The following is a 27,399-nucleotide window of genomic DNA, read 5'->3' on the forward strand; positions in this document are numbered from 1 at the left end:
CGGTGCCGACGGCAGGGCGTTCCTCTGTTGTGGCTATCGCGGAATGGTCACTTTCCAGTCCACCGCGTCGTACCCCACAACTCTTGCCGCCTGTGCACTTAGAAGCATTGAGCGTTCAAGTGGTGTGAGGTTGTTAAATGCAAGCCCGAGCTCCTCGGCGAGAGTTTTGTTCTCCGGATCAGGCGATTCCATGACTACGGCTGCGGGTGCACTAGGTTTTACTAGTATTTTTAAAATGGCCGCCGTCTCGGTCGACTCCCGCGTGTGGGTGCTATATGGAGTCGACATACTAAGTATCTGTTTCATGGACCGGCTCGTATGACGCCATTGTTCACGTCACGAAATGTGCAATTTTAGCGGCAGATTTAAAATTTTGGCTTAAATTTCCTTAGTTCTCAGTGAATAAAGCATCATTTGCTTCCGGGAAAGCGCTTGGGGTACTATGAAAAACCTAATCTTTCGAATAAAACAAACTTTTGTTTTCTCTTCATGGCTCCTTTAAACCAAGTGAGGCGCCCGCAAAGAGAAAAGAAAAAAAAATACCGATCCCATGTTCCACTTAGCAATTGAGCAAACAGCGTCGCCGACAAAACTACTGTCGTCTGCACGGGTAGTCACTCGATCCGCGTTGCTAGGGGCAACAACCTGAGCTCATAAAACTCGGTGCCGCCGCCGCGGCTGTGGAAGGACTCTACGACTCGCTGTCGCGCACATGCCGCATGGCACAGACAAAGACACGCGGACAAGTGGTGGCTTATGAGGGAGTGCGCTGCACTAACTGGCGAAGAAGCAATCGCCAAAAAGAACATCAAGAAGAAGTATTGCAGTTCTTTAACAGTGAGGGAGCGCTTGACGAAGGATTTGCGGCGGCTGACGATAAAGTATACGAAGACTGAAGAGGGCACTGTTCAAATGTATACTTTTTGTACATATACTTAGTATACACTTATATAATTTGCTTTTGGTTTGGTCTTCTGCTGACGAGCGCCAAATATATACGCAGGATGAATGACTTTGAGTTACCTATATGACAATAATCGAGTTTATCTTAGTGATACGAACGCAGCTCTGACTTGACGTCGGGCTTGCGCCGTTGTGCCAGATGGCGTTGATTCTTTAAAGTGCGGAACGCATTAGGGGCCCGGTTTGTCGTCCTAGCTCGGCCGGTGTCGCGCAGTATCACTTACCCAAACAGAGGCTTCGAAAAGATGCCCGCTTATCTCTCGATTCCACCTTCCGGCGGAAAATCAAGATAATATTGGTGCAAACAATTTGTATAGGCAGAACCACTCGAAACTGCTGCAGCCGCAGGCACTTTTCGTGCACCTCCCCGTTAGTTAGTGCAGAGAAAGCTTAAGATATTTTACAGGCCAAATATATATACATAACCGGCAGTTTCCGCGTTCACATACTTAGGAATGTTCGTTGGATTGGTGTTTACGATAATACGCGAAAAAAAGTTGCTGCTGAAAAAAAAAAACAACCCCGTATTCGAAATGGCGGAGAAAGGCTCCACTTTGCGCGAGATGAGATCAAGCGCCAAAAGAAAAAAAAAACCCGCTCTTGCTGTTCCAGGCAGAACGAGAAACAAAAGAGAAGAAAAACGATGCGAGCAGTCCCAGGAGAATGCGCGCCAGTACGGGGAAGGCGGGAAAATTGAATTACATTGAGAATATCTGTGTTTAGTTCATCAAGACAGTATGGAGACAAGTAGGCAAAGATTGATTGATTGATTGATTGATTGTGGGGTTCAACGCGCCGACGCAACGCAGGCGATGAGGCGCGCCGTAGTGGAGGGCTCCGGGTTAATTTTGACCACCTGGGGATCTTTATCGCGCGCCGAAATCTCGTACACATGGGCGTTTTTGCTTTTCGCCTCCATCGGAAAAGCTGCCGCCGCGGCCGGGAATCGAACCCGCGACCTAGTAGGCAAAGAGCGTGAGGGAAGGTAACAAAGAGAGGAGAACGGCGCCACAGCCCCTCTGGCGAAGCACTGTTTCGCCCTTGACAGCTTTCTTGTTTAGCGGAACTCCGTTGACTTGTTTGTTTTCTCCTGTATCAGAGGAACGTCAGGCACAACCATGAACGAAATTTATTGGCTGGGATGTGAAGCGCAACGCTTTACGTACTCAGCGTCAATGGCGTCGCAACGTTTTGACGAACGGTCAGTGACTCTATTTCGTACTCGGCCAAGTGCTTGGACTTTATTCAGAGTGCTCCCACTTCTGCGCTGCATTTACATGTCCCATACACAATTGGTGAAAATAAGAGGAACTTTTTGTGCATAATCTTTTGTAGTTTGAAGCTTTAGAGTCTTATAAAGTAGGTTTTTGAGCTTGCTTTTTAATGGCTTTGCATTCTTTTTCGTGTGATTTAGCGCTCGACGAGACCCGGGTGGTCTCAAAAGCAGGCATCGCTAAGGGGCTGAATTCAGATGTGAAGTTTTCGGCCATGTCAAGTTGTGCACGAAGTTAACTAAGACGCCGAAAAAACTTGACCCAGAACTTAGGTATATGTCGTTCAAAATAGCTAGAAGGTTATTCGAAGTATAGTAAAGCGATATCAGCTAACATAATCGTGGCGTTCATGTAAAATCTGAACTAGAGTAAACATTCTTGAGAAAAATTTGCCATATTATTCCCGTGGTCATGCCAGAAGGTTCCCTTGTGTCATGCGGAAATCAAAATGCAAGAAATTTCAAAATTTACAAGCGAATTGTGCTGATAGCTTCGGCGATTTTGTTTGGGTGCGGTGGATGCAAATAATAAATTTATGTATGGTTGCGCAACCGCGGAACACTTGGCAGATGTATTCTAGCTTTGCAAGTGATGAAACCTTTATTCGTAGCTTTCCCATTCCTTGCTTCGTTCTTCAACCATTGAGCCTAAAACCTGGGCGAAGCATGGGAGCTGACCGCTGAGTCGGTTGTAGTACGACACCAGCTTGGCAAACTTCGTCTTGTCTACTGCTGAAAGCTGAAAAAGAAACCGGCAGTGTTGTTTGAGGCTCTGGTATGAGCGCAGGGAAGATGTTAGGAGCATTGTTACGGGCAACATCTGAGGAAGGTTTTCCTTGTACTTGTTTGCTGCCATGTACTGAGGCGAATAAATATTGGCGCATTGTATCGCTATGTGTACGGGCGTTCTGAAAAAAAAAAAAAGCATATTCCGATTGAAACTGTTGTTAGCCGACACGCGCAATGGTACCCCAGAGACAAGTCAAGAAGAGGTGATTCTGGTGTTCCAGTAGCATCTTATTGAGAATTCGCAGCGATTCAAGCATTTGTAACAAAACGTATGTGGAGGTGAAGCAAAAGCGTCTTCTTAAGAGGACATTTATATAGATAGGCTAACGATATTTCCGGGGATTCCGCATATAGAGAAAACTCCTCTGGCGCAAATTCGTGTGCACGTGCGAAATATAACGCTGTAGAGAAGTTGGAATTACTGGGACGCCGAGTGGCTTGGTTTATAGTTGACGAAACTACACTGTCGCATGTACAGACAATGCAAAGTGGGAGCGGCGTATCGGAAGGAGCGAAGAAAGCGTCTCGCTTCGTATTGTAACGAACGCTTCTTATTCCTTCTTACTGCTTCTTATTGCAACAAACTCCATACCGTTTGAGACTGGCTCCGGGTGCGGGAGCCTGCGCTTCGAAAAATAGCGGAACCTCGGCATACGCGGAGGTGACACACAAATAAGAGAAAACAGAAGGCAGATTTTCGGTCACCATGTTTCTTATGCAGTATCTTATGCCCTGTAAGAACTAAAAATACAGTGTGCCTTTCGTGCTTTCCGTTCGCATTTGAGATTCTTCAACAGCACAGCTGAATCGACAAGGGTGGTAATTGGTTGCGCTGCGAACGGAGGAGCTTGGACGTGGCGAACGTAAACACCGGCTGTACGCGACTTCGGAATGGGTAGACCACGCATCATGCTTAATACACGAGCCGCACGTCACAGCGTCGCTGGGTGACCTTCTGCACAAAGTGAACGGAGTTTTGCAACAGCAGAGCCGTTTACGTCGACGCGAGAAAGTCCGTCGGAGGCAGGAAGCCATGGACATTCAAGAACCCCAAGTGGCTAGCCAGGTCCCGGGATTGCAAACCCGCAGCTTTGCGCCGTGAAATCGGCACCTGAACTAATCCGTGACCGCAAATGTCCGAGGAGTGCAGGTTAGTACCTCTGGGGAATAATGAAAATGTGCAGACAATTGGAAAGAAAAAACGCTTGCCTTTGTTGGAATCTAATTTGGGTCCTTCGTGCTATAAAGCCGGCGTCTATCTGATCGAGCAATCACCGCATTCGAGCGCTCAGCATTTCCTTTGAATTCGTAGCGCGGGCGTTGGCTTCGGACTTGGCACCGGGTTCTAGGGAGGGCTAACGTGGTCCCTTTGGGAGAGACCTCAAAGCCACCGCAAGAAACGATCCCTGCCTGCCAGTCATGGAGACGTTTAGGTTGCAAGGATAGAAATAGATGTGAAGTGATGACATATGAAGGGGAAACTTGGTGTCTTACTAAACAACTTGAAGGCAAACGTAGGGTGGCTCAACGGACCATGGAACAAATAGTGATAGCAGTAACACTTAGAGACAGGGAACGATCATCCTGGATCAGAAAAAAACTAGAGTAGGAGCTATCATAGTTCAAATAGAGACAAAACAATAAACTTCGGCACAAGACGCAATTTTGTGAAATTACAATCGGTAGGCTACAATGGTGACGGAGTGGGCACTGAGAGACGGGTCTAAAGAAGAGATACGCGAATGACTCGATGGATGGACGAAATAAGGCAAATAGAAGGCAAAGAATGGACTCGAGCTTAGTGGAGGGGCTTTCGTACTGCAGTGGACCTAGTGGGCTGCTGCTACTGCCATTGATAATGCAACAGCCCGGTTTCCGGCAAAGGGAGAGTGGCGGCCAGGTCTTTTCTTTCTCCAGCATTGCACCAGTCGTGCAAGCTCTGCCATTTTTACATAAAGAATTCGCTTATATAAACAAGTGAACTGCTTGCATGGTGAATGATGCGGCTGTGCCTCGTCGTTGCTTGTCGGGCATTGTTAGGGTTTCTTGTTTATATGCCGTTGGGTTAATTAGCTAAAAGTAATGCCATTCATATTCCACAGATTCCCTAGTTAATTGGAAATTTTTTAATTGTTAGTCACCACTCGTGTTTGTAAATTGTTTTCTTCGTCCTGTTTGTACGCATTGTTTCTTGCCAAATTGTGCAGAACCGACCGTCCCAATTTTACGCCAGACTTTCTCTTTCATAGCACGTAAAGAGACGTAACTGTCCCTAAAAATATTGGTTGTTTGTGTTAGTGTACTCCGTGAGGACGTACTTTTGGATACATTTTCGTGAGCCCAAATGCTTTTTACTCATCAGATATAGATACAACCACAGTCTCTTTTCCTTGAACCAATTGCCAAAAGTTGTGTTTGCCATGTATGGTAAAGAACTCAATGAGTTTGGTGTAAGTATTCATCACTATGACCTAATATTGGTATTCACTTACCTCCGGCGGCAAAATAAGCCGGGAAACGTGATCACATGGCAACATGCACTACCTCGCCACCTGAGACATCAATGTGCGCCTGCACGTCCAACCTCGCTCGCTGCCATGTCTTTTCCTTGCCTTCAAGCAGCAAAGTTGGTCCCATACAGCGTTTGGCGCTAGGGGTGATTTTCTTTGCTCAACATCTCCCAACAACGGCCACACTTCCCAGTCCTTTTCTAGCCTTTAGCTGTGCTTCCATTTACACTTTGCTGAATGTTACCGGCTTGCATTTTTGTTCTCTGTTGTTGAAACCATGACCAGGCCAACCTTGTGTATTTGCCTTTATTCGTACTTGTTTTATTATGTGAAAAAACGGAGCTCTCGTGACTTTTTATTCAAATAAACCATTTCTCACTTCAGCTCATTTTCTGTGTTGGTGTGCAAAATCCGAGTTAACAATGAAGTGAATGTTTTAAGGGAAAAGCACAAAGATGCGAGGGAAACTTCATGCCACAAGATTGTCCCCGAAATAAGAAAGATACGATATCTGTCGGATCGGATCCCGTGAGCAACCCAGAATTCCCACCACCGTGACCAACCAATACGTGCGCGAGCGAGACGTAGCAAAGGGACCCATCGCGCCAAACGCTCCATGTGGTCAGCTTTCTCGCTTAAGGTGAAGGGAAAGACAGAGTAGCAAGCTCGGTTGGACACGGGCTCGCAAATCGGTGTGCCAACACTGGAAGTGGAATGTCAAGTGGCACAGGGATGCACGTTGCCACGCGCTCACGTGCCCCACATTATTTGGCCACCGGGTGTACATGGCTATCTCTTAGTGCAAAGGACGAGTGGCCTTATGATACCACAAATCTTATTGTCGAGAGAGGCAATAGGTTTTATTGAAGATAATGTTTTATAGGAGATAATATTTAGCACGTCTTCGCGGAATGAGAGCGCCGTTCATTTGAAACAAGACATCAAACGTTTCGAGCAGTGAGTTTTTTGGTGGGATACGTTGCTCAAGCAGACATTGCACCTTTCACGAGCTTGCACACCTGGGGCTTTGTTTCTCGACTACATTGTGAATATATGCTGCAAGTGAAGTCCTTGAGATACTTATTGCGCACAACGCAGCGTTTTATTGCGACCAAAGTAAGCTTATTGGCATACCATAAAATAATACATTTAGTCAGCAGGTGTATCTTTCGTATGACATGTGTTAAGCAGCGTAAGACCCTGAATTTCTCAGTACTTCTTCCTATTAGAGATTCTCACAAACGTTTTGTGGTTTTTACTGCTATGATACCAGTAAAAGGTGGCAGTTGTTGGGGCTGATAGCGATATCAAATTACCACACTCACCGGAACGAAGCACATCATAATCGATACAAGCCGGATGTCTGCGACGGTTAATTCGTTGCCGACCGCAAACATCTTGTCACTGACAATATCTTGGAGGGGCTTCAATACCCTGTCCTCAAATGCTGACAATTCACCTCCGACTAGTTTCTTCCTTCGGACAATGGCTGTGCGCTAAATAAAAGCAAAAAAGAAAGGGAACATAAGCGTAATCCCTACATAGAAATTTTAAAATTTCTAAACGGAAATAAATGTTTGGTGGATATATCTTTTCGCTTGGTTATTGACTGTTCAGTAGTTTTTCATACAGATATTCCTGTGACTTTTTAGGTAGAGTTACGACACTTGTCATTAGAAATACCAAGGGCGCCTCATTACGCAACTTAGAATAGCTACTGCTGCCGAATGGCGAGCTCGGCTAGTTGGTAATTTTTTTTGTCGAAACCCATTAAAGCGCAACACTGAAGACATGAGACATGAAGCAGTCGTCCTGTCAATCTGTTTGTCACATGCTTTAAGGGTTGCAATTTTTATATTTTTCGAAATATAAAATACCTAGCCAAATTTTTAGGTTGCGTTCAACAAGATCGAACTGAAAATAGCGCAAAAAGAACGCACGAAATGTTGTTGGGCTCATATGTTTGTCGGTAACAAAACATAACTTCAAGAATGTCCTGCAGCCCCTTCGCATATCATCATTATCCAAAGCATCACAGGCCTTTCTTGCACCTCGGAAGAAGTCTTGATCACAATTTTTGATTTCGTTGCGTAAAGCAAAAACATCCCACTGGGCTTTCCAGGCTTTCAGCAGGCCAGGTATGTGACATTAGGCGGACACATTTTTCCGTAATGCAGTTGGTAATGTCGAAGAGCTGGTAAGTTTCGGTGGACATATGTAGACCAGAGTCTAGTTGAAAGCGGAAATTAGCCAAAATAAATGTGCATGTGCTCTTGGTGTACCGTAAGGTGCACTTCGCCGCACTAGTGAATGTTAAAAGATGGGCTTGATCCACCGCATTTATCTAAGTTGAGGGAGCACAAAGAAGTTTTAGCACTGTAGTACTGCAAGCATAAAAAGTTCCTTTTAGGACCAATAATGAAGAAACTGGAAGGCGTATTGGCTACAACCAGCTAATCACGCAGTGCCTGTGTGTGCGGGCGGTAGGTTTAGCGCAAGCCCAGCCTCACGAAGGACGAATGAGGAAACCAGCGCGTACATTGGGAGTGTTGCAGGAGCCGTTTAACTAGTTTAGGTTCACCGTTTAACGCGAACACAACTAGACGCTCATTGGTGTTTCCTTCGTCAGTTTTATGCATGCCGTTTCCAAAAAATGCCAACATTCTTTGATCACTTTATTCCATGCTGTGTATCGTAACTTCTGAGCGCTATTTTCTAACAGTAAATCGTTTCAAATCTATGTTTTGATAGTTTAGGCATAGCAGAGTATGCAATGTGACCCCAGCATACCACTTTTTTTTAACTGTGCAGAAATGCCAAGTAATTCTAAGCTCTATCCCAAAACAACGGGGCACAATTTACTAGAAAGCAAACGTCTTGCAAATGTGCTCAAGGGGTGTTAAGGTAACGAGAGATTGATAACACTCACAATATAAGATGATGCCACCGGTTGAATGAAGCTTGACACCAAGGACAAGATTTGGTCCACCTGCGCTCGTTTGTGAACTTCCTTTGGGTAAAGGGGTGATTCCGGAGCATATTTACTAAGCAGATAGTAACAAACAGCAGTACTGAAAGAAGGAAACATTACATGAATCAAGCAGCTATAAATGCGACCGGCAGTAATAAAGCCTTTAGGTTTGATGGGAAATATGTGAGTGCGGAAACATAAGTAACCCGGGAGGAGAAACGTGGAGAGTCGCTGTAGCTTACAAATGGCACATAAAATAGACGATGAATGGCAAACAAAACAGCCGTCGGTTCAAAAATAAAATGACTTTACAGTTAGGCTAATTTTGACGCCAGAATGATCAGGGGAGCTGCTGTACGCAGAGTAAAGCATTTCACTTCAAGAGTTTACTCATCCTTTGCCTCAGTGTGAACCCTACAAGGCAAGTACACCCCCGCCGCAGTGGCTCAGTGGCTAAGGCGTTGCGCTGCTGAGCACAAGGTCGCGGGTTTGATTCCCGGCCGCGGCGGCTGCTTTTCAGATGGAGGCGAAAAGCAAAAACGCCCGTGTGTACGCGATTTCGGCGCACGATAAAGATCCTCAGGTGGTCAAAATTAATCCGGAGCCCTCCACTACGGCGCGCCTCATCGCCTGCGTTGCGTCGGCGCGTTAAACCCTACAATCAAACAATCAATCAACAAGGCAAATACGCATCTCGAGTTGATCACACACTGAGCACCAAGTGGATTCACGGCTCTATGCGACTGAAGGTAGAGTCGGTGATTTCATTGTGGATTTCTATTCAGAAGCATGTGTTAGACACATTACTCGCTTACATGCACAATTTTAGCATGCTAATATAAATGTGTTAAATGAGCGAATAATGAAGTATACGGCCGCTTAACACATAAGCTGAGACATCCATCGGGATAGCTATAAGGGGTGTGTCTTTGCCGCTGAGTACTTGTTTGACAGCGTTATAGTTTTGTTCGAGTTTTATGTCTTTGAAAGTTGTTGAGCACAAAAGAAAGTCTTTGCAAAACGGTCTTCCTGTGTAATTTGCCGTACGTCTTAGTACCTAGAGGTCGATGTCTTCAACTTTCTATATCACAGGTGTTACTACGAGAATGTCATCATGAGAGAAGTGGGCTTCTATATGCACTAAGTTAGTAACACGTATGTAAACAAGACGGTATCGCTGTTGATCGAAACGAACTGAGCCTTGCAACAAATGTACGACAATAGCAATACGATACCGTACCAAGGCACAAACGTCACAAGTAGTGACGTTTGGCAGCAAAAACACCAGCACTGTACGAGGCACAGCTCCTCGCAGGATGCTTAACGTAATATATCTCGCATTTATTTTTTGCCCGTAGAGCCGTGTGCTTGGTCTCATTGATCCTATTTTTATCAAAATTTCGATGTGCAACCAGAATCTGGCGGAAGACAAATGAGGCCGCATGCTGCAAATTACAGGGTAATAAGAATTTTTTGGACCGTTCTTTTGTAGTTAAATTCGGTCCATTTCCTTTTTAAGGTGCCCAGAATATTACTCGACACGTTTTATTTTATAAACATTTTTACTGGCACTTCGCCGGGTTATCATAAATCGAAAATTGCTATTTTTTTATAAATACCAATTGTCTTTTCTCACAGATTTAATTAGCATTGACACCTAAAGGCCAGGTGCTGTAAAAAGTTCTACTTCTAGAAAAATCTCTTTCTTTATAGTGTTCCTAATAAATATGCAAGATATGAAACGGGAGAGCTGAACAATCCGCATGCACACCGCAAGCGGTCATACAACAGCTGCGATTCGGAAGCCGGAATGGGGAATAGCGCGTCTATTGCGGCAACGCTCAAGTGAAGTTGCAGGCCATTACTCAGCGGCCGACCAGCCACCAGCTCAGTAGGAAGACTCCACGCAACCTATTCGCGAGCGCGCGCCCCTCTTCTTGGAGACGTGGCCAGCACGGCTGACCAGGTTCTCCAACTTCCCTGCTGCCGGACGGACCACGCATCCGACCTACCTGCTGAAATGTTTTTTTTTTTTCACTTCATAGCTGTTTCCGTCTTCCGCTGGCGCTTGCAGCGTCGGTTGCTACAAAAGCATTTTAAAAGATTCCATGTGAATAAGAAGGCATTTCACGGGGCTGCGAATTAGGTCCTAGTTGATTTGGTGTTATGTACAGCACGTTCAAATAAATTTGACATATGCAAAATTTCGCTGAAGTTGCTCTCTTCCCCAGTTTGAGCAGCACCCAGTTGGAGTCTTCCCCATTCAATATCTCCGGCTGCCTTAGTGGTTACTCTGTTGCTTTCCGTCGTCTGCTTCTCAAGTATACAGCCTAATGGTAGGCTTCTGTTCGAAACCTTACAGCATTGTATGCTGTGCCGACAGTCGGGTTGGGTGAAATTCCTCAGCTATTTGCGACCAGAGATATATTGTGTGTTTCATGTAGGTACCTATGTAAATACCCATATCGATTCACACATCATTCTCAGTATATTCACCATGATTTTGTGGTTCTAAAGCGCCAGCACTCCAAAAATTGGAGCTAGAGGTAGCATTGGCCTTTTACACGTCTATGACGTAGCAGGTTACCATGACCACGCTCACTGCCTTAACCTTTGCAGAACTGTTGTCGCGTGACTAGCGTTAGGTTCTCTTTGGGTGATTGCCATTTTTTAAATTTAGGCTGCAGAGGGTCGCAAATGTCTCATAGGGCTACCGCATTAAAAAATGGTGTGGCTATGCACAGGTAACCGTGGATATGCAACGCTAACGATCGGCTAAGGCTGGTTTAGCCCTGGCCACACTTGGTTAACGTTTGATTTAACTGCAGTTATCTAAGTATTCGTCTAAAGGCTCCCTGTCTCTACGCTAGCTGCCGACGTTTTCCCAGCCGGATGGTTCGCTCATCCTTCTTCCGACGCTTACTTTGGCGCTTAGCATTTCGGAGCCCCTCTAGTGAAAAAGCTCTACGGTTGAAATTCGCGGGGTCCAGACACCACTTGCCGACGATGGCTAAAAGCCTCCCGCTTATGCACAAGGCTCAGAGAACTGGCCTTGCTTCGCTGTCATCCATGGCTAAGCTCGCATGCACGCAGCGAGTCACGTGGTCAAGGGACGACTCAGGTGCGGAGAACGCATGCACCAAGCCAGCAGCTGCGGCTGCGACTAGCGAACGTGGCTCTAGGAGAACTTCAGCACAGCGACTCACGTGATACGTTTACAAGGTTACGGCGCACCTTAGGTCAAAAGAAGGTCAGATTCCCGGTAACGGCGTAATGTCCCGAGGAGATTAGCAACGCTTTTCGTAAAAACTTTCGCTTGTGCTTAGTTTCCTCTATAGCAGTTTATACTTTTATTTTTAAAATTTGAAGATTTAGAGGTTCCACATAAGGAATACCCATTTTCCAGAAAGCGAGTTTGCTTGTGGTGAATGCCCTACATTTGTAAACGGAACTACGCATCCTCCCTATCGTAAGATATGTACATGTCAATCAGTGTTGCTGGAAGTTATATTTTATATCATATGCTTTAAATTTTTGTCTCCCGACTCATCGGTCCGTAAGCACGTCTGGTCAGGTGGAACAGCGGGCTCTGCGTTCTAATATTTCACTTGTTCCTTCTCCGTCACTCGTCCCAAAGGCTATGGCACAAAGTGATATATCCTTAAAAGTCTGAATATTCCGGAGGGTCTGGTTGAATGAACGTTTTTAGAGCATTTGGTTGTCTGTGAAATTCGTGTATTGCCCCTACTGAATGATAAACACGCAACGGAACGTTTAACAAAGGCTTCGAATAACAAAATACACGAACATGGGTCGTCTTGAATTGCAGTGTAGCAGCATGGCAGCATGACGTTTCGCCACACGTCGAGTCATTCATTTGTGACGTGCCTAGGAGTAGGCGGCTATTGAACAGGAAACGCGATATACTTGCGCCCGCAGCTTATCCCTACTTCAGCAACCGGCAGCAAGCCGCTACAACCGGCTGAAAGCCGCCTCAGAGGATGCCAGCTAATAGAACGCTCCCGTGATCCCGACTGAATTGGAATAGTGCTCTCGATGAAAACATTTAAAGTTCCTAAACAAGCCAGTAAGATGGAATACATGAGTGAGTTTCCCCCCTAAAAATGTCGTCATTGTGCACATCTTGTTATCGTTTTTTTTGTACACACTTCAAACATATTTAGTCCTACTGTTTTTAGTATTTAGCCTATAATAAAGCACTCCTGGGAAGAACCAAGTCGTACTCTATGCATCAAATAATTTATTACAGTTGTTTTTGCGAATATAAAGCTCGTAGGGACATATATTTCTCTTGAAACCATTTCGCACTCACGTTTTCTGTCAATAGTTTAGTAATTTACACGTAGCTCTAGTTGGCCCTAGAACGCGTGTGTGAATTTCTGATGGGCTTACCTTTCATAAAGTATAAAACCATCGTCGTCAATCGTCGGGACCATATGCAGCGGACTCATCTAGGCAAGATCAATAGAAAAAAAATATCACAAAATTTATACGTGTTTAATCAATTTATAATATCAGTCGGCCTTTTCCTTCACAGTAAAACGTAATATAGCATTCTCGAGTCCGTCGTCTTTGAGAAACGGGGTCCAAAATAGATGAAGAATACAGAAACAGCGGTAATCGTTCGACTTATTTTGGGGGATAATTGCCATGGTCATTATGTCTTCCGGCAGCTCCAAATGCATAACGGGATTTAAGGCGCTGGTATATGAAAAGTTTTTTTTTGTGCGTAGATAGTGGGGCTGTGCTTAGAAGTCGTTTCCACAGTTTTTTCGTGGTCCAATCGTGAAAGAAACCGAAGAGAGAAAGGCGCGATAGTCTCATTTATTCAAAAATATTTATTGTTTTCGAGGAAGCTACAGGCCCACGTTTCTTTGTACACAGTAGGGCATCGGGAGTCAATTTCTATCGATTAGTTCCAGCAGACGTTAGCGGACAAAATCGGTAACCACAAGTTTTCGCTAATTTCTGTTAGTGTATAAAACGATGGCAATGACGCCGAACTCCCCCCCATTTAGCATTCCTGGATTTCACATAAAGACATCAACATAAGCGTTCGGAAATGCCATTGCGGCTCAGCAAAAGCTTATTTATATTGTCACGCTCTTTTAATAGAGCCCTACAGAAAACTACTTTCGTTTGAAATGACGGAACACGGCGGCTCTCCGGGTAGGAACACGCACCCGTCTTCTTCGCGTGGTGATAATGGGGGATTTAATTTTGGAGCCCAGCTAAAACACGAGGATTGTAAGTTTCGAGCACATGACCCTCACACATTCTTTTCAGTTTACTCACGTTGGTGAGTGTTGGTGAATACTACTATTTTGACTCGTTGGCACAAAAAGAGCGGTAAAAGTTCGCCTTGCAAAAGTCCTTCCAAAATTCGAAGAAGCGGGCAGATTTTTCATACGTTAAAAGCCGTCGTTTTTTAACCTTGCAGGATGCCGTTTTGTCTTATTTTTGAAGATACTTTGGTCGCTTTTACTTTCCTGCTTTCCCCGTGCTGGTTTCTCATTTTAAACTGAATTCTTCATTCTGTCAACCCTACAAAAACCACACATCACACGGCTAATTTGGCACTTGAGGCACGGTTTTGTAGTTATGGCCACCGATTCTATTTGCTATGGGGACTGCGGCATAATATTTTATTTTTAGGCTACCAGCGGTGACACATTAACCCTTTCATGTGCGTGTAAAAAAAGCCGTTTATTGAACCATTTTCCCAAAACATCCCCCGTATTCGTTACTAATGTTTATTACGGATATCCTCTTCAGCCTGCTAAAAAGAGGGTACTCTTGTAACTACAGAGGATAAAAAGTGAAAATGCAATTAACTCATTCAAACCATCGTTGCAAATAAACAATTCTCTAGTGTTCAATCAGGCCTCCCAGCAGGTTACCCACCCCTGGAATCAATCATTCACAATTCAATGCCGCAGGTATGATGCTCACTTACCTTTTTATAGCTCGCGGACATGTGATCTTGTTTGTCATAATCTAGGGCTTTGACGTTCATTTCAACACCTATATGCTTGGCTAGCATTTGAATGAATAGGCATGGCTCCCTTGTTGGGATGACGTAAATAATAATGCCCATTCTCTTGGTGATTTCTTCACGATATCTAGATTAATACTTGATTCTGCTCTGAGTGCGTGTGGCTGCTGCGCAGGAGGTTTCTCTAGTGAATCTGAGTTGAAACGGATGATCCGCATCTAGCGCTAGGGAATAAAACAGAATAGTAAAAATGAATAGCTGTCGGAAAACCTGTTTCCGTTGCGAGCTTTGCGCGGCCTTCACCTGCTGTCCCCGCCTGCGCCCCGGCTGCGTGGCCGCTAGGCCGAAATGGCAACGGAATGAGAATAACTGGGCCTATTTTGTACGCTAGATTTTCCTTTAAACCGTGCTACAGCAGCATTTAGGTGTCGAGCTGGTAACTCATCGGCTGGTTTATTGTGAGGCTACTGGTGCAACGTGTAAATACACCGTCTGACTTCAGGTATATATGCCAAACGAACTTCGTATATAACATCAAGAAAAAGCTTATAGTGCCGAGGTGGTTTTGCTAAAATGACGGATAAATGGCCCTTAAAACACTTGCAAACACAGGCACTGGTAGGAGCATTTCTAGGTATTCTAAAGCAATGTCAGAAATGCCGGCACACACGCACGCGCGCGCACACATACACACCATTCAATGACAGTCTATCGAATGCGTGGCCAGAAAACATGTTATGAGTGCTAAGAGGCTATTTCAGTGACCTCAACAATGGGAATTGATTTTTGCGGTGTCTTGTACCTCTCACTTACGATGATAAATTGCGGCCGAGTTGTCATTGCATCGCCGCTACTCTATTTGTTCTTGAGCATCCACTTCAATGACATGCCTCCCGTAGCGGCCCGCGGTGCTAGCAGTGACATACTCGAACTAAGGCTCCAAAATGTCAAATATGCAATAAAAACAAAGACGGAATATCCACCCAGTATACTGGTAAAACTTCTCATCACTGAAACACGTAATCTTTTTTTGGTCAACACGGTGAAAGTCCTTGATAAAACATTTCACTAATAACCGGTCTCATTCACATACGAGGTTTTACTCAAAACCGCTCTATGAGTACAGAGACCAATAAATGGCGCACGTACAAAAGATACTCTAGCGTTTTCGCGTCGCAAACTTCCTTGTTTACTTCTTGGTTCAGGAGTGTTCGCGGTACACGTGTCATGATTAAATTCAATAATCGTGCATTCATTCAGATATGCAGTAACGACAAAATTCGCAAAAGCTTATTCAGGCAGCTTTACTGGTAATCTATTTCCTAAACACCTTTAATGGAGTTAAACCAATGTTTAACAAACCTCAACGTAACGAATTCCTTGATTTAACGAAGGTTTTCGATTCCCCTTTGCCGCCGCCATTAAAGCTCACGTGATTGGGACCTGTACGTAACAAAGGTGTGCGGCGGTTAACAGTGATGCAATGAACTCGCTAAACTGATCGGCCATTATTATTTGCACACTTAGTGAAGGGTAGGCAGGAGAAATGCAGTCTTTGACAAAATACTAGAACTTCTTTAATGAGGCAGCAGCTACGAAAACGTCTAGGATCACCAAAAACAATTCGTCCTGAAGATGAGGCGAAACAGTTCGGCTAAGACCATCCCGTGGGTAATGTAGCACCCACTTCTTCTGTTGCCTGGGCAGCGCGACACCAGTAATAAAGCGTAACTACATTGCACTTTCGTTTCTCCCGAACCGCAACCTCCAGTGCGTTGTAACTTGTAAGTGCGTTGTTAGATCGAGGATATGTTGTCAGTTCGGTGTCAATAACTTCACTTATGTTTCGAGGTCCTTGGCCTCCTTGAAGGCGTGTGGTCACGCGTCTCCACTGCTGTCTATGGTCTCGGTTTGTGAGTGGTGTGCTCTGCTGCAGAAAACTAAAGGTTTTCTCTATTGATGACAAGCCGCTAGCTTTAAATGCCGGCTCCACTCAGTACACTATCTAAACTCGCACCCTATCGACATTTTTTAATGTGGTAAGCAGCATCAAGTTCCCGTAAAGCCGCCCTTTGAGCATGCGTTTGGTTGTGAAACGTGTTTGGAACCAAAAAGTGTCAAAAGGCAGAAGTCATACTTAAGGTACGTGTGTGAATAAGGGGTTAAGTGACCTTGCTTCGTTGGAGGGCCGTGTAAAGCCTAAGCTCGTACAAAAGCCGCAGGCGCAACTAGCGCAATGTTCACTGTGAAATTAAAGATTGAAAAGGGAGTTCACATTTACTGATGTCTAGCATTCTGGTTTTATTTCTGCTTCATTCACGCGAGCCTTAACTCGAACTTTGGATGTAACAAAACCTCCATGTTTCAAAAAATTGCCCTTTTGTAAACTTCGCAATATCCAGGTGTAAATGTATTATGAAAGGACAGCAAGAATTCAACTTGTAATTTTAACGGGTTGTTTGTGTAAGTTTTTTGATAACCTAAAGCTGCTGTATATACAGTCAATAGCAACAAACAACATGATTCACCACGTATGCAGGTGACATATTCAGTAACAAACTGCCACGAAGGAAAAAAACACCCTACTCCTAAAGCGCGCCGAAAACACCCGACAGGGACGTTGACGCAAACAAGTGCCCGAAACCGAAGAACCGCGTACCTGCGAATCACAGGAGTGATGTCGTCTTCAACATCACACGTCACGGCTACGATGCGGAGTACTTCGTAGAAGCTGGGACGTTGCGGGGAATACTAATAAAAAATGATGACATATACGTTCCAATTCTTCAAATGTTAAACTTGCCGGAACGAAGCCGCCAGAACAGTGTCCGGAAAATGGGCACGTGTAATGATTCCAACGCAAAAACGTTAGCACTAGAACACCGGTGGGAGGACAGAAACGTTGTGGAGTCGTGGCACATTTGCAACTACCAAACAGCCAACGGAGGCTGACGGGGCGCATGATAATTAGGTAATTCTTTTTTCTCATGGGCCAGTCTGTTATAAGTGTGCCATAGGACATAGACATGCGCATATCTCGGTTGTTTTCTTCTCTTGTCTAAATATCTATCGATTGACAATCTGATAGATAAATCCACAGTAAGAAACTTATGAAGTGGAATGCTCCCGGTCTTCACACACATATATTCGAAACATCAAAAACCTAACTTCTTCTATATCACACTTCTTTTATTGCAGGAAATTGATATCACTAACAGTTTAGTCAGGGAAGAAAATGACGATGACTGTGGCGCGCCAAGAAGTCGTCTTCTCCGACAATTTTCACCCAAGGTGGGTTCGTTGCTTCAGTCGGTTGAAATTGCAGCGTCTGTGCAGTTACAAATTTTGCACGGGCGTTATACTCGGATCCCGACATCTCGTAAATAAAATAAATTTTTGGAGCTTGCAAGATTTGACTCTTGTGGGCGGCGGAGAAAATTGCAACAAGTATTTAAAAGAAGTCGTTCGACATACTACATGGCTACTCACAAGAAAATTGACAGTTTTAGCATTCCCTTGTGTACCTTGTCTGCCGCGCGCACCGGCAGCCAACTTGGCATGTGCACGCTAGTTTCGGTCGGGTGACTTAGTTCCGCTTACGGTTGGTCCCGCGCCGTGACCTCGCGTTCGTTCCGCTGAGAGGTAGCCCGTATCTCTGAGCTTGTGGTCTCATGTGCAGTCGGGTCCCGGTACACACGGTACGCACGGAAACGGCGGTATGCTAAAACTCTCAAAATACACTGTTCGGATATAGTGACATTACCGTTATTGTATCTATCCATGCTTTGCGAGAATTGTTGCAAGGGCAGACAACTTGGTTTTGGGAGCATCCCTTTGTCAGCAATTTTATTGTATTGGAGCAGACTTTGTCTCTGCAGTCGGGTGCTACGACGAGCGCCTACATTTTCTTCAGTGTTGCAGTTAATCGGCGCCGGTCTCTGTATTCTTAGCGCCCCGAGGACCTGCTGGAGGGCCCAGAGCATTCGATGTTAGTCGTAGCTATTCGCGGCTGCCTCAATCCGCCCCGGGATTGTTCTTGATCTGGCTTCCTCTAGGTGTTTAATGCAGTCCCAGAAGATGTGGGCGTGGTCTGCCGTCTGTCTCCCTCTGGCAGACCGTGCACTTGTAGGTTGTTTATGTCTTGAAGTATAAGCAATGCATCAATCCCGAGCTCGGTAGTGCTCCCGTCTGGAGCTGTCTCAGTAGTACTGCGTCCGCTCGACTCAGACTCGGGTGCAACTTGATTAACTACACAGTAGCTGTTTATGTGTAAGAATGTTGACGTTTTTCGAACGTGGTGGCATTACTGAGCAATCTAAACAGTGCTACTTATATATTCATTGAGGAACTTTGTTAAGATTTGTAGATTATAAGCATTCTTACGAGTGGAAACTGTTGTCCGGCAGGAAGACTTTATTAAGAGACTGTTTTTGATTTATCAAATGGGCAATGGTTGTCGTATATAAGCCAACTGCGCTTGAAAGTTTTAAGTGCCACCTGACTGTTTTTTTTCCGCGTTCATATTTAAGGTTAAAAGTGCCACGCGCGCTGTTCCAGTTTTCGTTTGTTTTCGCCAGGCTTGTTCCAATTTCCGCTACAAACGATGAAAATTTCTCCCCTAATGGTATTGACTCTCCCTGCAAACTGGGGTAAAGCGTCCTCATCCTCGTGATTCCACCGGATATTTTTAATGTAGTTTTCTACTTTGTGCTCAAAACAGTTTTTGTTCATTCCCATAGGCCAGAGACCAGCCATTTCCAGCTGTAGACGTTTTTATAGGTAGCATGTGCACGGCAAGCTAAGATAACACCAGAAAAATCCTGGAAGCGCTTTTGGGTGTTCTTGAATTAAGCACAACTGACCGACGCAGCAGCGAAGAGCACAACGGTTTGTACAGCTGAAAGTAATAGAGACGATCGGATTTTGCACTGCGGAAACTCCTTTATATTTGCCGATTAGTTCATCTGCCTGTAACCCAAATCAGCCAGGCATTTCACTGTCAAGAAACAGTGTCTCTCCGAAGAAGAAGCTGTCCCACCGGGAGTGCGTCTAGGAAAGGGAGAAATTCGTCAAGTGCAACAAGAGGAACTGCGATCGCCAGGACTGATGTGGATAAAATCATAAATGGCGATGGGTGGGTCGTCTATGTTTTCTACAATGTTTCGGGCTCATATTTCATGGGCCGGGATATGTCCACCGGGCACACCATGGGCCCGTGTGCCTCTCACATGATTTAGAATTTTAGTGACACATGGGACGTGAGGATAAACCGGCTGAACCACACTTACATGCTACAGTAATGACTTCCCTCTGCTTCACTACTTAGCTGAGGATTGTCAGCATCAGCCCATAACTCCATGTCCAAACAATTTACGTAAGGAAAATACTGTCAGTTCTCACTACGCATTCATGGATAGCAGTGCCCTTATCTCCAGAATTGTTTTTGTAAAAAGAAAATTCACAGGAGACAACAGATCAATTGGGGTTTATTCTGGGGAAATAGCTCCTAATGTTGGAACACACCCGTGTTTGCAGCCGATTTCAGTTGCGCGTGCGCGTTCTGATTATGCTTTCGCTGCCCCTTAGGAATACTGAACCCACCTTGTGGTTAGGCAGATCGAGTCAGGATGCATTTGGAACATTGAGCCAGGTAAAGCGTGAGCAATGACCGCACACAAAAATGCTTACCCTTCTACAGGGGTGGAGGGAGTCAGCGGCTGAAAGGAAGAGGCCATCCGCCCAGTGCTAGTGACAGCTACGGATTGGGATACATGTACGTCCTGCCGCGTCCTAGCATTACTGTTTTCTGCTACCCACCGCAACCGGCGTCTTCATTGAATCTCACTCATTTGTCAGTAGTTTTTATAATACATTTGCAAAGCAAGCCCTTAAATTTTCCTCAAACGTGTTTTCCTTTCAAAAGTATTTCAGACTAGTAAAGAACTGGTACCTGCTGCAACTGCGTTTCGAAAAATTAACTGGGGAGTTCTTCCAAAGTTTCTCTCTGCCGGCACCACCTTTTTCGCAACCTTTCGATTTATTCGGCAAGTAGTTTCACCACCAGATAGGGAGATGGAATTACCCTGACCGTGTTTTATTGCTAGAGGCTATGGAACGAGGCTTAGAGAGGCTCTGGAACAGACAGGCTGTCTGTTTACGCGGTGTAACGTGGTCGTACATTTTCCAGAGGATCGTCGTTTGACATAAATAAACCTCACTTCCCCAAGAATACTGTTCTTATGTGTTTAAAATCGTTTTATTTAAAACGCGACAATTATATGTTGAAAAACGCATACGTGCATATACGTTTTGTGTATTCAGCAGCCGAGGAACCGATTGCAATGCGGAAAGCTGTGGTTACTCTGTACTTTGCCATAATTATGATTAATGTGCGTCGTTGTCTCTGGTAGTAAAGAAGAACGCCACAAAAAACACCGTTTGGTTCATGGCAGTGGCTATGTTGGACCTTAATTATGCGGTCGACAATGACGAGATGAAGGCATGCTTCCGCAGATTGGCAAGTTTCGTTTCTACGTCATATGGTCGTTAGATGTGGGCAGTGAATTTTTCAAATCTGCGTCGATTCACTATCGGTATTATGCAATAAAAAGGGCTGAACGTCCTCCATGTTTCGGGGCTCGGAGGTGGCTTAACCTTTTCATCCTTATGCGAGATTTGGTCACAGCGGGACGCAGAGCTGCTGTATTACCCTAATTATGCCGGTCATATGGAGGAAATGGGTGTAGCAGTCGCGCTGCTTGGTTAGGACGACTTCAAATAACAGAGAAAAGACTTGGGCGGGAAGAGGGATGGCCCTACAGTGCGGTAGTGGGTTTTCTTTTTTCGCCCTTCTATTTCGCTCTGCATGTTGTTCTCATCATTCACCTACAATACCAAGATGCCGGTTTGTTAAAGGTAGCGTGGTGACTTGGCTATCTTAAAAACTGTTTTAAAGACGATAGTCTTTGTTGGGCTACTTAAACCCAGAAATTTGGTCTGTCTGTCTGTATGTATGTCTGGCTGTCTGTCTATCTGTCTGTGACTCGATTCAGCCACCTGGCCAGAGTAAAACAATGCCTGTGCAATAGTCTTATATAGTCACAGCTACATTTACCCATCTAAGTCCGGTGTAATGATCATACTTGTCAACATTGTTGAAGAAGAACAAGACATTACGCAACTATAAGACAACAAATTAATACAGAAGTGAATTGGCAGTGTTCCTTTATAAAAAAATCACACATGCTTGATTTTCGCAAAATAAATACTTCATCAACTGCAGAAAAAAAATTCACTCCGTTGTCGCCTGCTCTCCCCCGCGCCACTATAGCTTCTGGCGCCATTTTAAGAAATCAACCGGGAACAGTTACGAAAGGTTCCACTAGATAGGTTCCACGTTCTGCTTGCAACGCACGTGGAGTAGGGAAACGCGGTTCTATAAACGTTGAAGTAGGGCGCCTCGATTCACGCACGTCTTCACCGTGCGGCAGCGTTGGCATCGAGACACCCGGCCTGGAGCAGTAGAACGCGGTAAATTTAAAGTGATTTAAGCAAACCTGTGCCTTCTTTACCTTGGGAGGAGCATTACGCAAGAGAGAGGTAAGCGGGAAAGCGAAGCGAGGCATTTACTTGCAAAAGTCGATAAAGACGATCGTTTTTGTCGACATTTTCAACGAAAGGAGCAGATACGCAGCCATTTTTGTTATTTTGCACTGGGTTCGGAAATACATAATGTGTGCTGAAGATGTATCTTGGAGTGCCGTGTATGGAGTTCTACCCTTCTTGATCCAGCGTGAGATGACAATTACCCATTGAAGTTAAATCTTTGGAAAATCGGGTTGTTGTTGCATACAATTAACCACACTGCAGTTTGAGGTCCCACCATTGGTAAAAGTAGAATGAAATAGGAGAGCTTCTCTAACGCTTACAAATCTACCGGGAAATATGAATGTCTAATGGAAAGAAGCTTTCCTGGCTTTTTTGTACCACGCATTGTTTCATCAAAATACATAAACATTAAGTGGTAAGTTTAATAAAACGGGTTTGCTCGCTTAGGCATCGTGTCGCATAAACATCGCTTAAGGATCAATGGCTCGCTAAAGCTGGAGCATCAGTCTCTTAGCTTGAATTTTGGTAATATGTCTCGTATGGGGTACAACTGCCATGCAACCGATTTATGGAGCTAAAGCCGCTCTCTAGTTCCCGCTATATCTGCGAAAGCCGGTGTCGAAAGTTCACAATTATTTGCGCATACTAGCACGGGGGACTTCAAGCCTGAACCTGCCCTAAACTTGAAATGGCCACTGCAATCGCCAATTACGCTGTTTTTCGTACGCATCCGGTTAGGCGTTTTTCTTTCACGGCTTTTTTTTCGCTTGCGAGTGAAGATAGCCCTACGACTAAAAAGAAATGGAAAACATAGACTGCCAGAAATTCCGGCTTCAGTGTTGCTTAAGGAGAGAACATCGTGCCTCTAATAGAGGGCCACCAAAACAGCCACAAACTACTCTATTTCTGCCCGGGAGAAGTTCCTCCATACATTAGAGTCCCCTAAAAAAGGTGCCAGGCTCCTGACGAAGGGCAATGTTCGAACAGGGAACGGTGGCAGGGGCCGACACGGGGTGAGGTAGCGCTCCCTCACTTGTCGTTAGAAAAAAGAAAAGAAAATACATGGAGTTGTGTTCCCCTAATGGCTCTAATTTCGTGATCGCCATTTATTTTGTTTCTTTTAAATATATCCAGCTAAATGCAGCTGGCTTAGGCTATATTTCGTTCTCGGTATATCAGAGTTCCTAGCTGCGCGTACCCGGCTTTTTTGAGCGAATTTATCTGATGGCAAAAGTGCCCTTGGTGACTTCAAATAGAACGCTACTTTATGTTGACTGCTTAGAGGGTCAGTAAATACGCTTCTTTAAGGTGTTGTCACATGAAGCAAGTAAAAAATCTGTATCCGGTCGGCTGGTTTTGTTCCATCGGTGCCAATATAACACAAGGTGGGGAAGCGTAGCTGCAGTGATCGAGAAACAACGGCCTTTACTTAGCAGTTTACAAGGGTGCATACGGCCTTAAGGCCAGCGCAGGTGGTTGGAACGGTGCGGCCCCTCGCTTTAACGGCGACACCCTCTAGAGCAGATCAATTCGTTCGTTTATTAGTTTTGCATTTAGGGTGCATTGAATGACCTGTCTCGTCACGTCAAAGTTCCCCAATTGCGATGGGCACACGGTCTCTGTAAAACTGCGCTCGCCGAGTTCCCCCACAAAGACTATGACGGTCGCACGGCTTTTGTGGGAAGCGATGTCCTTCCCCACCGAGGTGCTTCTCGCTTTGTAGCCCAATCAACTGGTGCGTGGGTGCATTGGTGCGTGGAAAGTCTTGCCTTTGCTGCACCTATCTTCGGTACACTCTGGCCCTGTGTGTGTCCGGCACAGTATCTTCATGGCAGTTCATAAGCGTGTGTGGGTTCTCGTAACGGGACTCCACTTCGGCTGTGGAAACCAAAAAGGGTCCCATTGGACGTTGTGTTGGTCGGCCTTGGTGCCCTGAAGGGCTCGATGACCGGCACTCCATTTCCAATGCGTCTCACTTTTGTTGAGTGAGGACACTTGCGATTGCGGGCTAGGGCACTATGGATATCATTGGGTCGCGTCACCACGGGATCACGATCAACACCACGATTATTAACCTATTTATTTTTGTGCACGGCAAATGCTTCCCTATTATATATTCCTCTGATCGCATTCTCCGCTGCTCAAATCAAACCTTGTCGCAAAGTTTAATTTATTCATTTATCAAGTTATCTGTGTAAAAGAACATGCATTCCCCGACATAGGCAATAGGCTTGTGACTTCAGGTTTGTTGGGAGGAGGACTGACGTTTTCCTTTCCCTCTGTAGCAGCATTTCTACTGGCGGTCAGATCCGCCCACACCGTGTCTCGTTTTAGTTTGGAAGCATGCAGAATGAATTCGCAATCGCGGACGTGTTCACTACGAGTGTGAATCCCTTTAACGCAAGGACGTTCATCTGACCTTCAGATAGTCTCGTCATCTCCGGATTAGTACACCGAGCAGTGGATCCGACGAATAATTAGTGTTTCTGTAGAGTACAAGGGAGCACGATCGAACCCCACCGCCACGACTGTTTTCGTAATAGATGCGAAAAAAGAAACTACTATCAGACTGAAGAGATGACTCAGCGGATTTTCTCAGCCACGTCCCAGTACTAAGCCGTTACACTGATATCTTATAAAACTACCGACTAAACACTCTCATCTACCTCTCCCCTCATCTATTTCTACCAAGGGTTTCCTAGTGGGCCACCGCTGCGATGCAGTAGCCGACCTACCCCTCTTGATGTGGTCGTGCCTCGACTGGCGGTCGGGGAGGATGCGACATATTGAGGGGACGGGATTCCGCGTAGGGCCCGCTCATCACAGTTCCCTCCTAGACTTCATACGCGAGCCGCACATTCCATGCTCATCTAATCAACTTTCGTCGAGATCAACTCATACTCCGTCGCCTGTGCCCTGTGGGAAAACAAGCGCAATAAAAGCGACGAACCACGTACACCTTTAGCGACGGCTACAAACCCAGACATACTACACCACAGCAATTCGGCATAAAATATCACGAACAATGTACACCTAAGAATGCCCTTCCTGGAAAACCCCCAGCACCCTATACCACCTAGTATGGGCTTGCCCCTACGACCCAAACCCCAACTCTTCCCCCTCCTTGGAACAGCGGGATTGCGAGTGGACCAGCTGCCTGCTAAAGATGCAGGGTAACATTGCGTGTCATGCAATAGTGGCCGACATGTTTCGAGACTTTCCGGACTAGGAAGACGTCCTACAACTGCATTATCCGCTCCAGTAAACATCTATCTTCTCCTTCTCATCATCGCATCCTCCTGTTCCCGCTTTCCGTCCTGAGCGACGCAATTTTGGTGCATATTTAAGGTCCCCTGTGGCAAAAAGCATCGTTGAGGAGGTTCGTAGTGCGCCGGTGTTATGACGACTCTGCTGAGCGCGACAACAGCAAGACACCCGAGTGCCGGAGCGCCGACGAGTATTTGCACGAATCCGAAGTCGCCGTCGACCGGAGACAAGCCAAGGGCGTTGGGCAAGGCGCCAGTTACGGCTTGGGGGAGTCCACTGATGGAGCCCCTGCGACGAACCTCGCTTTGACGAGTGTTGCTTAGGGCGTCGCTGGCGACGTCGGCGGTGCCGAATAACAGACTTTGTCTGGTCGGGCGATTGTGCGGCCGCGGTCTGGTCATCCTGCTCGTTGCGGTTTTTCGGGGCGCTCTTGGGGCACGTGATGTATAGCAGTGGCCGCGGCTGTGTTATTTGTGTCCGCGGACAGGGCCACAATGTGCGATTCACCTGAGTCAGGCTGCGATTGCATTGGAGCAGGGCATTGCGTCAACGTCGTGGTGCACTTCATGTGCGACGCTGGTGAAGCAGGCGACGAGGTTCGGAAAGATAGCACGGTCACGTAGCCAAGGCGCTCACCGGAGCCCTCGCATGGAGTAGAAGAATCGGTCGAGGCGAGCTGTGGCAAGTGGGTGTGTGCAGCAGACGCAACAACGTGTGGGACTGCGCCATGGTGTTGCGCCGAGTTGGCTAACGTCGAGTTGGTTGCGTCGAGTGAAACGCCAATTCGGAAGTGCCGCAAGTCGTAGTCGGGGCTCGCGCTTGTTGGTCAGGCGAGGGTGGACCTGCCGGTGACGTGTAATCCACGGATGCCGTTGGAAGGCGTGGTGGTGTGGACAAAGGCGTTCCTATACCGTAATAGTTTAGGATAGCGGCCTTCAAGTCGTCATACGCACTGGGTCCTGGGGTCGGCAGCTAGATCTGCTCAATGAGGTCAGCAGGTAGCTTCTGTAGTGTCACGAGGTGCCTAATTTCCGGGGAGCAGATGTCATTTACATAAAAATGGCTCTCCAAGATGACGAACCATGCAGCGTGGTTTGAGATGCAATCAAACGGGATCAGCAAGGGAAGGTCTGGGAGGGCGAGGAACGTTCTTCGCGTGCCGTCATCCGCGTTGTGCCTGGGGAAGCAGCGTTGCGAAGCCATGGCGAAGCCACTTGTCGGGTCACCACATTGTAGGTGGCCGATGAGGCGGTACGGCCAAGCCCACGTTTATTTCGGTTGCGTTGGCCGTGCCATGGTCAGGACGAGGCGCGTAAAAACAGGGTGCCGTTCCAGAACGGGCACCGGATGCCGAGTGCTGCTTGTCCTCCGCGCCAGCTAGCCAATCTGCTGATGATGATGGGGGCGCTACAACCTAATTCAAACATGGTGCGCAATGTGGTTAATGCGCTTGAGCGTTAAAAAACTGTACTCATCGCATTTCAACGCAAGCAGTCACACTTAAGATTTAGGTATTCCATTTGCGGTTCCGCAATTCTCTCTGTAGGCACCTATAAATATCTAGGCATCAATCTAACTTCCGATTTTTCTTCGCCATCGCACATTTTACATGTTTATAACAACGCGATCCGTGCACTGGGCTATATCCGACAAAATTTAAAACTTGCTCCCCTTTCACTAAAGATCCAAGATGACTTTACAGTAGTTCGCCAAAGGTAGAGTACGCATGCGCAATTTGGGACCGGTTTCAATCTATACATACATACACACTTGAAGCCGTTCAAAACCGTGCGATTAGATTTATTTACTCAGACTATTCACATTACACTAGCATATCTGCCCTCAAACACTACGCCCACCCTAAAACATTAGCCTCACGAGGAAAAACATCTCGCCTCTGCCGTTTTCACAAATTATGTCACCCATCGCCTCCTTCATCTGCTATCACTCCCGCCTACCGAACGTCATGCCGCACTAGCAATTAAAAAGCTGTTTATCCTCC

The 27,399-nt window shown here is 45.9% G+C and overlaps 1 protein-coding gene across 1 annotated transcript; it reads right to left on the reverse strand.

Annotated features, from left to right (window-relative positions):
• Positions 1-2,797: 2,797 nt before the first annotated feature.
• Positions 2,798-14,728, reverse strand: LOC144145342 (glutathione S-transferase 1-like). Its single transcript, XM_077676913.1, has 5 exons — positions 14,484-14,728; positions 12,920-12,978; positions 8,465-8,606; positions 6,861-7,031; positions 2,798-2,975 (listed from the first exon to the last, which is right to left on the reverse strand). The coding sequence occupies exons 1-5, from the start codon at positions 14,622-14,624 to the stop codon at positions 2,838-2,840; spliced, it is 651 nt and encodes a 216-aa protein (XP_077533039.1). The 5' UTR covers positions 14,625-14,728; the 3' UTR covers positions 2,798-2,837.
• Positions 14,729-27,399: the final 12,671 nt, after the last annotated feature.

This window comes from Haemaphysalis longicornis, unplaced genomic scaffold, assembly GCF_048455015.1.
Source record: "Haemaphysalis longicornis isolate Haplotype H1 unplaced genomic scaffold, Haemaphysalis longicornis Haplotype H1 scaffold_7, whole genome shotgun sequence".
NCBI lineage: Eukaryota > Metazoa > Arthropoda > Arachnida > Ixodida > Ixodidae > Haemaphysalis > Haemaphysalis longicornis.

What these genes read in the sequence shown, in the direction of transcription:
- LOC144145342 (XM_077676913.1), bottom strand. Translation starts at nt 14,624, where the DNA reads ATGGGCATTATTATTTACGTCATCCCAACAAGGGAGCCATGCCTATTC. An exon ending in TGTCCGCGAGCTATAAAAAG is followed by an intron (nt 12,979 to 14,483) that starts GTAAGTGAGCAT and finishes GATCTTGCCTAG; the next exon opens with ATGAGTCCGCTGCATATGGT. An exon ending in TTATGATGTGCTTCGTTCCG is followed by an intron (nt 2,976 to 6,860) that starts GTGAGTGTGGTA and finishes TTTCTTTTTCAG; the next exon opens with CTTTCAGCAGTAGACAAGAC.